The 10,711-nt window shown below is 36.1% G+C and overlaps 1 protein-coding gene across 1 annotated transcript; it reads right to left on the bottom strand.

Annotated features, from left to right (window-relative positions):
• Nucleotides 1–1,857: 1,857 nt before the first annotated feature.
• Nucleotides 1,858–10,439, bottom strand: LOC108676415 (alanine--glyoxylate aminotransferase 2, mitochondrial). The gene is made up of 11 exons (XM_018164490.2): nucleotides 9,984–10,439; nucleotides 9,163–9,254; nucleotides 8,638–8,822; nucleotides 7,815–7,938; nucleotides 6,206–6,394; nucleotides 5,205–5,408; nucleotides 4,455–4,547; nucleotides 3,357–3,578; nucleotides 2,824–2,900; nucleotides 2,441–2,612; nucleotides 1,858–1,994 (listed from the first exon to the last, which is right to left on the bottom strand). The coding sequence occupies exons 1-11, from the start codon at nucleotides 10,045–10,047 to the stop codon at nucleotides 1,884–1,886; spliced, it is 1,533 nt and encodes a 510-aa protein (XP_018019979.1). The 5' UTR covers nucleotides 10,048–10,439; the 3' UTR covers nucleotides 1,858–1,883.
• Nucleotides 10,440–10,711: the final 272 nt, after the last annotated feature.

The following is a 10,711-nucleotide window of genomic DNA, read 5'->3' as shown; positions in this document are numbered from 1 at the left end:
TTTAAATTGTTTATAAATCAAATTTTGATGACTCGTAAATCCAGTGCCTTAATTTCATATTGATCAAATCTGTAGATGAATGAAACAAGTCTAAATTGTGAGTTATAATTTTCGCAGATGACGATAAGGTTGTGAACATTGCTCTTTGTTTGATATAGTTTACACTGGATTGGGGGAACAGACTTGAATTTGAACCCGCGCAAGCAAACCTACATTGGAATTTGCTGTGGCCAAAAATCTGATGCCGGAACAGCCGCCATTGCTAAAAAAATTTCTCTTCGGTGCCATGATTCCTGCCCTAATTGTTATTAATAAAGTTTTCGATGGTTGACTGAATATTCAGATAATCTTTAATTTCCTACTTCATGCGATGAAGATATTAGTTCTCCCACAGATGATAATTATTATTATTTATTATTATACACAGATATTAGTTCAGATTCAAATTCAACTAAGATGAATTTCAATTGACATTTTCTCATGAATGGACAGTATGCGTGACGCATTAAAAATAATGATTGTATCCTGCATAGAAAATTCAAATTAAAAGGATATATTAAAAACAAAACAGTGTCCCAAAGATAATTATAGAAGTATGTGATGATCTGTTATTATTTTCATAGGCACGTCCCGTAAGGGATTGATTTCGTCTCTATACATGTATTTCTAAATATTTCTAAATTTTATTTGAATCTCATTCTTGTTCTCTGTATTAACTTATCAACTAGAAGGTAACTGAAACAACATCGTATTTGAAGACAAACGTTTCTCATTTAAAGGCTTAAAGGCTAATACTCTTCATAGTTGAAAGAAACAAAAAATATTACTGTATTCTAAAAACAACTGTGTAACGTAAATATCGACTTGAATTAAAATACAAGCCACTAAATTCCTTCACATTCAACTAACACCTCACACAAAACTAGCAATAAAGCTGATATAGCACCATTTCATTAAATAATATATCTCTGATATGAGATAATACCAACTTCAATGATTTTTTTTTCTTCAGTTTAATAGTGAGAATAGGAGGATAAAAAGCTATTGCTTTCGATGCAATTTTAGAGTAAGCAGATCTTTAATTTAAATCCATGGAATAATGAAGGAACACCAGTTAGGGTTGAAATATGTGAATTTGTTTGATTTTGTATTCAGTTTTAGTGGGTACCTATATTGTGTAATTTAATGAAATAATTTCCATATTAAATAATAATCGCACTATTTAATTATTATAAAATCAATTGAGACTTTGCACATAACAAAAATGGCACACAACTCACTTACCCAAAACTATATCTATATTTAAAAATTCTTGGTCAAACCTCGATTTACTTTATTTCGAAATGCTCATGTACGTTTCGGTAAAAAAAAATTTCGCCAGAACTGTTTGCGAAAATTTTGTATAATTCCACTTTTCAAAGATGTTCACGAAAATTTATTTAACTTAACAACGCATCTCCTGTTGTATAACAGAGTGACTCGTCAAAATGTGACTCTGGCACTCATTTTTATACATTCAATAACATCTAATGAGTCTAGAAAGTTTCGTTCGTCACTTGTTCCACTGAAATCTTCCGTATAGGATGAAAAGGTACTTATACGCGAATTATAACCGTCCAGAGTTCAAGTAAGAACACAGCTTACAGAAATACGAATATGAGCTCAAAATGCGGGAAAACATCTCAGATTATTCTGAACACTGACAGATCCACGTAATTGAATCTTGATTAATTTATAGCGAATTTTTTCATTTATGGAAAAAATGCACTATTGTGCTCGCCATGCCCGTCTGTCCGTCCGTGACTTCACGTTTTCGTCGACGAGAAAATGCGCTCTCTGTTACTCACTGCAGTGAGTACTGAGTTATATTTTTATTGCTTAGATTATTGTTGCTGCTGCCGCTGCTTGTCCGCGGTCAGCGCGACGCGCAGAACTGCCACGGCGAATTTAACGTCGTCTTCGGTGATGCACATCGGCGGCTTGATGCGGAATGACTGCAAATAGCAATACCGTGTGAATATATCGATTGTTATTCCGTATCGTTAACTACAAGTTATTCATCAGTTCATGGAGTAATTTATTGTGTCAACATCCCATCACACTGCAACAAAAATACTCTCAGTATAGGAATTGATTCAAAGGAAAAAAATATTGATTAATATATCCGGGGTTTATTCATAAGGATATTTACTTGAATAGGATGGTTGATCGTAAAATTTTAATTAGCCTGATGATGATTTATTTTGAACTGAATTTTTCAGTCCGAAATTCTTTATTTTTTACTTTTAATCCGCAAACAAACAGCATATTGTCACAACATAAGTCGTAATCCGAAATTATAAATATTTAAAAAAATCTGGATGCTAAATGAGAGTAATTTCCTTTTCAAAAATAGTCCAATATATGATTGCAAGTTTGAAACTTGTCAGCAATAACTTACGTTGCCATGGAAGCCTCCCTTGCCCAGCAACAGCCCCATGTCCCGGCAGTGCTCCAGGATCTCCATGAACCGTTTGGGGTTCATGGGTTCATGAGTGCTCTGGTTCTCCACCAACTCCATCCCAATCATGAGCCCCTTCCCCCTCACGTCCCCCACGCTCCCAAACTCGTCCCTGTTTTGTGTGTAAGTGAAAGAATAGGTGAGAGAATAGTAAAAGAATGGGTGAGAGGATAGTAAAAGGTCGATCGTGATAAAAATCGTGCAGTTGATAATACTTTCAAATTTTCGTAATTAGTTCTCATATTTCACTTCAAAGAGGTATATTTCTTTTGAATAAACGGCGAAAATTCAAGTCTACAGTATATGTTACTGCTCATAATTACCTCAATTTGCCGAGCTCAAGCAAGAATTTGGTTCCGACTTCATGTGACCTCTTCTGCACATTTTCCTCTAGCATGGTCTGTCGAGTCAAGAATTGATTAGAAGAAAGCTTTTTAAATTACGACTTGCTAACTAGTAGTAAAAAAGTCGTTGCTGTAAAATATATTCCACATTTACCTACCGTCATTGTACAAATATATATATTAAGTTCGGCTTAACTTGAAAACAAGTCAGTAAACGAAGAATTCTCTTGATTAAATTGAGCTGAAAAGTATAAAATTGAAAAAAAAGAAATATAGGTGCCGCACATTCAACATTTGAAAACGTACATAATCCTCTACTTCTTTAAAACCTCGGGCAATCGTATATCATCATCACTAAAAGAACATTCCTTATTCAGACTTTAAGAAATTTCAGATCAGTTATTTAAATTATTTATTTTACCTTATTTACGTTCTACGATTCTGACCAGTTATTTAAACAAAGAAACACTACCTGCTAGATAAGAGCATTTAACAACTTAAACAATTTTCACCTTCAAGACAGCGAGGCCCACAGCAGATCCCAAGGCATTACCCCCGTAGGTGTTGAAGTGCAAGGCCTTAGATAAGGTGCTTGCAATTTCCGGCGTAGTGACAACGGCCGCTAGCGGGTAGCCGTTGCCGATACCCTTGGCCATAGTCACGATGTCTGGTACAACACCGTGCCCTTCGAACCCCCAGAAGTGCTCTCCGGTACGGCCAAAACCGGTTTGTACCTGATAGCATTATTGAAAGTGATGTATTATTGAAAGTGATGTCTTTATTGAAAGTGGTGGCTTTATTGAAAGTGATGCATTATTGAAAGGGATGCATTATTGAAAGTGATGGCATTATTGAAAGTGATGGCATTAGTGAAAGTGATGCATTATTGAAAGTGATAGCATTATTGAAAGTGATAGCATTAGTGAAAGTGATGCATTATTGAAAGCGATGTATTATTGAAAGTGATGTATTATTGAAAGTGATGCATTATTGAAAGTGATGTATTATTGAAAGCGATGTATTATTGAAAGTGATCGCATTATTGAAAGTGATCGCATTATTGAACGTGAGAGCATTGTTGAAAGTGATCGCATTATTGAAAGTGAGAGCATTGTTGAAAGTGATGTATTATTGAAAGTGATAGCAGCATTATTGAAATTGATCGCGTCATAAACAGGAGAGGCGAGCATGTTCACCATGTCGAATATTTTCGTTCTTAATATGGATGTCGGATATTCAACAAATAGATACCCGAAATATTAATTCGGTATTAATTAATATTATTATTTAAATATTAATTAATATTGATTAATTATATTAATTATTATTAAATATTAATTAATAGTAATAACTTAATTAGTTGGGTAAAAATCTCTGAAGTTAATTTTTGAACGAGTTTGTGGACATTTTAGGCAATCAAAAATTAAACATGGTTATTTTAATCATGTAGCTTATTCCGAAATAACTTGAATATGTTTTTTTTTCTTAACCTACTTAACTAAACGAATTTCTATCCATTGAAAGCATGAATGAACTTATTCTCAGATTAAAAGTTTTCAAACCCGTTGCCAAAATCCAGCGAACATTTTTTTAGTACAGGAAGAACTGACCTCGTCAGAGACGCACAGTCCTCCTCGGTCCCTGATGAGCTCGAATGCCTTCTTGAGGTAGCCTAAGGGATACTGAACTGTTGCGCCCACGCCCTAGCCGCAATAAAGGGAAACGAACATTATTCTTTAAATCTTTATTTAACCCTCTACCGCCGCATATCACTCTCCGGAACATAACTTTCAACTTAAATTATACGTAAACTATTGAGTGTAGCAACCTGAGGACGTTTGTACGCAACAGAGAACATTTTAAAGTTGTCGTAAGTGGCGGCAACCATCAGTGCAAGTCATTTTGCACTCACTAGAACGTATCCTTTTTGGGAAGTATATAGGCGAGTGACGATATTGCTCCGGTTACTCATGTCAGGCGGTAGAATAGTGGAATTAATTATTTAAATATTCATGAATTAATTTGGTCATACCAGGATAATTTAGAAACAAAAATGTTTGCGCTCAAGTGCTTTTATAAAAGAATACACGGTTCAGAAAATTGAATTGGATGATCATCTTCTTATCAAATGTTAAGGGGAACGGCCAAGAATCGTAAAAATTTTCAAATATCATTCATTTTTATTAATCCAATTCTGGGAACACTGAGATGAATGCAGTCGCTAATCATTTTTTGAATAGTATTTCTTTTTTTTTTGCAAGGGCCACAATATTTTCAAATAAATTTTGATGAATTCTTTAATAATTGAATAAAAATTTCATTAATTATTGAGAGGTATTTAACAGAGTTAATTATAGTACCTGTATGGACTCGGCAAAGAAGGCTGCAGGTTTGCCTTGAGGTACACTGTAGTCCAGCAGTTCCTGTAGCTGTACCAGGTACTTGCTGCTCGAGGTACACGTCACTCCATCGTCCAGAACCTTGCCTTCTCCGGCGCGTACCGACTGTACCGGTGAGTCACGGTACCCTCCCCAGAGTCCCCGATATGGGTCAGGATTGGTCACCTTGTTACAAAATTGCAATCTTAATACAACATTGCAATCTCNTTTAACTGCATAAAAGCACGGGAGTCGACTACAGCGAAGAGAAATTAAAAAATTCCTCAGCTGAATACAATCTGTAAAGGAGATGTGTATAAGAGACAGATTGTAATCTCTGTACAAAATTGCAATCTCTGTACAAAATTGTAATCTCTGTACAAAATTGGAATCTCAGTACTAAATTGCAATCTCTGTTCAAAATTGTAATCTCTGTACAAAATCGTAATCTCAGTACAAAATTGAAATCTCAGTAGTACAAAATTGCAATCTGTACAACAAAATTGCAATCTCTGTAAGACATTCTAACCAGTTTCATTATGCATGAATTCACTGTCATCAACAGTGATAATATTTTTAACCAACTTTCGGCACTGAACATTGTTTGTTCCACAAGTTCACGACACTAAGAGTAAGAGAACTGATGTTAGGTAGGGCGAGTAAGGGTAGGATTAGGATGATTGAGAGGATCCATGATTATATCATTAATGCAGGTTTCATTGAAGACCAGAGAGTATTTCTTATTGACAATTTTCTTTTTGTTTTTCTCTATCAAATATATTATTATATCAACGATTATATATATAATCATGTATGATTATATCCATATATGATTATATCAATGAACATCTCGTTCAATTCTGAATTCTTACATGATGGATTCCAAATCCATTAACTCTGAATTCTTACATGATGGATCCCAAATCCATCAACTCTGAATTCTTAAATGATGGATCCCAAATCCATCAACTCTGAATTCTTACATGATGGATCCCAAATCCATTAGGTAGTTGGTACTTCCATTTGCTGGAGCCGGTGAGGCCCATGGTATAGGGGGAGGCGCCGTGGTAGCCGTTCCTCAGGGAGACAACGTCGAACCTGCCCGTGTGCAGTCTTGCCATCAGCAGCGCTAGGTCATTAGCCTCCGACCCGCTGTTCACCAGGTATACGTTCTGCGTCAATGATTGCGTGCGTAAATACATTAGAAATTGCAGGCGTAAATATGTCAGAAATTGCAGGCGTAAATACGTCAGAAATTGCAGCCGTAAATACGTTAGAAATTGCCGGCGTAAATGCGTCAGAAATTGCAGCCGTAAGTACGTTAGAAATTGCCGGCGTAAATGCGTCAGAAATTGCAGGCGTACATACGTTAGAAATTGCCGGCGTAAATGCGTCAGAAATTGCAGGTAGGCGTAAATACGTCAGAATTTGCAGCCGTAAATACGTCAGAAATTGCAGGCAGGCGTAAATACGTCAGAATTTGCAGCCGTAAATACGTCAGCAATTGCAGGCAGGCGTAAATACGTCCGGAATTGCAGGCGTTAATTGCTTGAGTAAATACGTCTGAAATTCAGACATGAGTCACTGTAAACATAGAACTGTCACAGTATAATAAATTGGAACTTATTTCTTACGAGCAACAACCTCATTTGATTGGATTTTAATTTATTCATCGTTTTTTTTGAGGTTAAAATGATGTTCAATTCATAGAAACATCTGTAAGCGCCAATGGTAACTGCGGAGCCCAAGATTTTCCTACAAATTATCAGCAAGCTGTGGTTCACAGCGCTTCTTTCTCCAAAAAATCCTCGCATAACACGCAAATAATTTCTGTATCAGAATCCTTAGTGGTATAGATAATTTTGAGGAATTTCTATTCAAATCTTATTAATTTCTACTCGGCAATGCCCTTGGCTCTCACGAGATGTGATATTAAATGACATCAACTCGGTTCTGAAGTTGATGTCAGTTGCCGAGTTGATGTCAGTTGCCGAGTTGATGTCAAAATGACATGAAGTTGATGTCAGTTGCCGAGTTGATGTCAAAATGACCTCAACTCGGCTACAAGAGGCACTGAAGTCCAAGTTTTAACTTCAGGATATTAAATCAGTTTTTAAAAGAAATTTGCATCAAGTTCTTTACAATAATTCTCGAGTGTAAACTTGTAAATTATTAAATTTCAATCAACAAGAGGAGGCTTAAGCTACAAAATGCAATCGTTATATTTGTTCAAGAAAATGAACGCACATAATAGTATAAAGTGACAAAACAATAGACCTGATTTACGTTTACTACATATCAAACGTGCCTCAAAAATAATAGCAACATTTCATCATGAGTTGAATCACCTTATTTTCAACTTAAAACATAGAAGAACATGGTTAAAAAAATATAACTCAGTACTCACTGCAGTGAGTTACAGAGAGCGCATTTTCTCGTCGACGAAAACTTGAAGTCACGGACGGACAGACGGACAGACAGACAGACAGACAGACGGACATGGCGAGCACAGTAGTGCATTTTTTTCCATAAATGAGAAAATGCGCTAAAAAGAACTTGATACACTTAGCAGTTGATCATCAGCAATCTCACCTTAAGGTTGCCAGGCAAGGTGTCGACGAGCGCTTGACTGTATTGATGGATGGTTGGGTTGAAGTAAACGTTGCTTGTGTGCCACAGCGTCTTCATCTGATGCGTCGCAGCTTCGATCACTTTCCTGGACGAAACGAAACTTTCTAACAGGTTTGATATCAACTAATTTATTGTTAGGGGAATTAGGGAAATATTATTAGGAAAAAATAATATTAGGGAAATCCTGAAATATTTTATTGAATATTTTAATTCAATCGGGTTTTCAAAATCATAGTCGGCTGACTGTACGGAAAGTAGTATCGATCAACTCGTAGTTTATCAGTAACAAAACTGTAGTTAATTAAGTCTTATAATCAAGCGTAGTTTGTTTCCACTGCTGTTGCCATAAATGAATCTAATGGTTTATAACATAGAACAGTAAGATACAAAAAAAAAAAGAACCCGGTTCACTTATCAGTCGATCATCAGCAATTTCAGCATAGTTGTTCAACTGAAATTTGACGATTCAGAAGTTGTGTCAATTTTTCCTCAAATTTATCAGTATTATTCAATTATTCATTACAGCACCTTATTTGTGCTCCAATTATTTAATTAGATATTCGAGCATACGCGGCTCGAATATCTATTTAATCAATATTTGATTAAATATTCGAGCATCATATTTATTGAGCTATTTAAGGGTAACAATCTCAATACATTCTTATCTCGTACAGCATGTTTCATCTTCCAAGTGACATAAATTTAGCAAATTATTAATAGCGATAACCTCATTATTACAACACAATTTTCTCATTAATGAAATCAATCTTAACTGCTATCTCACGGGTGACAGTGGCCGAGGCCAGTGGTGACGATGCCAGCGAAGAGATCGAGATAGCGTCTGCCTTGGTGGTCGAAGAGATACTGGCGGTGCCCCGCATGCAGCAGCAGCGGCGAGCTATACAGCGTGAACAGCGCGGGCGACACGTGCGCTTTGCGGATACGGAGCAGCTCGGACATCGGTGGACCCTGGTTTGGGTGGGGCATGTTTGGCTCAGAAATTTTCATGGCAAAAAAAATTAGGCAAAAATGAGGTGAATTGCATAATGTGGGGATAAGAATTTTTCAAATAATTGTAAATTGTGGCTTTGAGATCGATAGATTGATATCTGTAACGCCTTTGGAATACCCCTCTCGATAGGTTAGATGCCCTCCATGCACGCAGTTCCTTATTGCATGTAAGTTAGAGGGCAATTGCATATAAAGAAACCATTGATTTCACAGACGGAAAGCGTTTGTCTTTTTCTAAATCCTTCTTCAAATAAATTAAAAAGGGTTCAACGAGATCGCTGATCGGTTTCTTCGGTACCTGATAAGGAGGAGGCTGGTAGTCGCAGGGTGGCAGTTGCGGCTCAGCACTCGCGCTGCCGGCTGACGTTGCGGTGACGTGACATCGCCGGACTGAAAAACGACCGATGATATAACATGACTCTTAGTCGCCCGGCTTAATTTTTTTCATCTAGGAATATTAGGAAAATAAATTAATTCCTATATATAATCTTTAACGATGAATGAGTGTAAAGTGCATTAGTTTTAGGCTAATAAAATAATTATGATGCAAAATCGGTCTTTATAACGATACTAATCGACCCAGTATTTAACTACTGCCAAAAACACATTGTTAAGTTAACCCCGGTATCTTGACTCCGATTAACGATATGCCCATCAATAATAGAAAAACCTGATAAAAAAATTAATAGTATCTACAACTGATAGAAGCGAATTGTCTAATTCCATACTTTATAGTAATGTAAATATAGAAAATTCGCCATTAATATGCCATCAAGATGAATCGCTTGCATTGGAATGTCGAGCGTAACTTAAGAACGGTCAAAGCAATACTTTTTCATTGACGGTAATGTTACGATATCATACAATACAGTGTTAAAATCGCGACTTAGAATTGTATCAAAAAAACTTCACGAGCAAAACGGTAATAATTAGCAAAATATTTTATTCCCAAAGATCAATATTTACAAAATCAATTACGGTACTCAAATTGACTGATTGGGTACCAGGAGCCACATATTTTCAAAACATTATTACACTAAACCTACTCTCTATTTCCAGCACTTGAATTTTTGCTATCACCAACAACAATATTAGTTCCGATTAGCGTAAGTATCTTACCTACATGGCGGGAGGAAGAGACACGGGCGCCCACTTGCAAGGTACTTCTCAACACGAGTCCCATGGCTCAAGTATTAGAGACCTTATAAATAATATGTAATGAAATTATCAACTTAAATAATATTTTGTAGTAATTTTTTCATTATAATAAAATAATATTGATCATGGATAAAAGCTGAAAGCTCGTCAGTTTTTTTAAGACTATCTATTCAACCAAGGATTCAGATGAACAAGATGCTTGCCTCGCATGTCCTACTAAGCTACTAGATGAACGCAGTGTAAACAACCTTAGAATAATGTGAAATAAAGGATTCCGTAGAGGAATTTTCATGTAACCAACAACAAAAGTTCGAAGTTATCAGGTACAAGATTGTAATAGATAATGATGTATGCTATTTATAGCGAATTTTCTTTCTATCAATAAACTTCTGCAACGTTTCGACACCCTACCTCAGCAACAACCAGTGAGTAACTGAGTCGGAGACGGCAGTCGACAGATACGATGCGTGTCCTAGCGTACAGCATTGCATCGCTGGTGTAGATTTGCTGGCCTATATCAACACAAACTTCTTAGTGCAAAAAAAACTCAACTCAAATAATTCATAGATTACTTGCATCTAAAATCGGAAACTAATATTTATCCAATAATAATGTTCAGTAATGAGTCACAATCTTTTGTGAGAGTCGTTTGCAGGTTGACAGTGAATGTAACGATTGTCGTTTGAATG

This window comes from Hyalella azteca, unplaced genomic scaffold, assembly GCF_000764305.2.
Source record: "Hyalella azteca isolate HAZT.00-mixed unplaced genomic scaffold, Hazt_2.0.2 contig11902, whole genome shotgun sequence".
Taxonomy (NCBI): Eukaryota; Metazoa; Arthropoda; class Malacostraca; order Amphipoda; family Hyalellidae; genus Hyalella; species Hyalella azteca.
The sequence above is the reverse complement of the archived record's forward strand: the minus strand, read 5'-3'. Positions and strand labels throughout refer to the sequence as shown.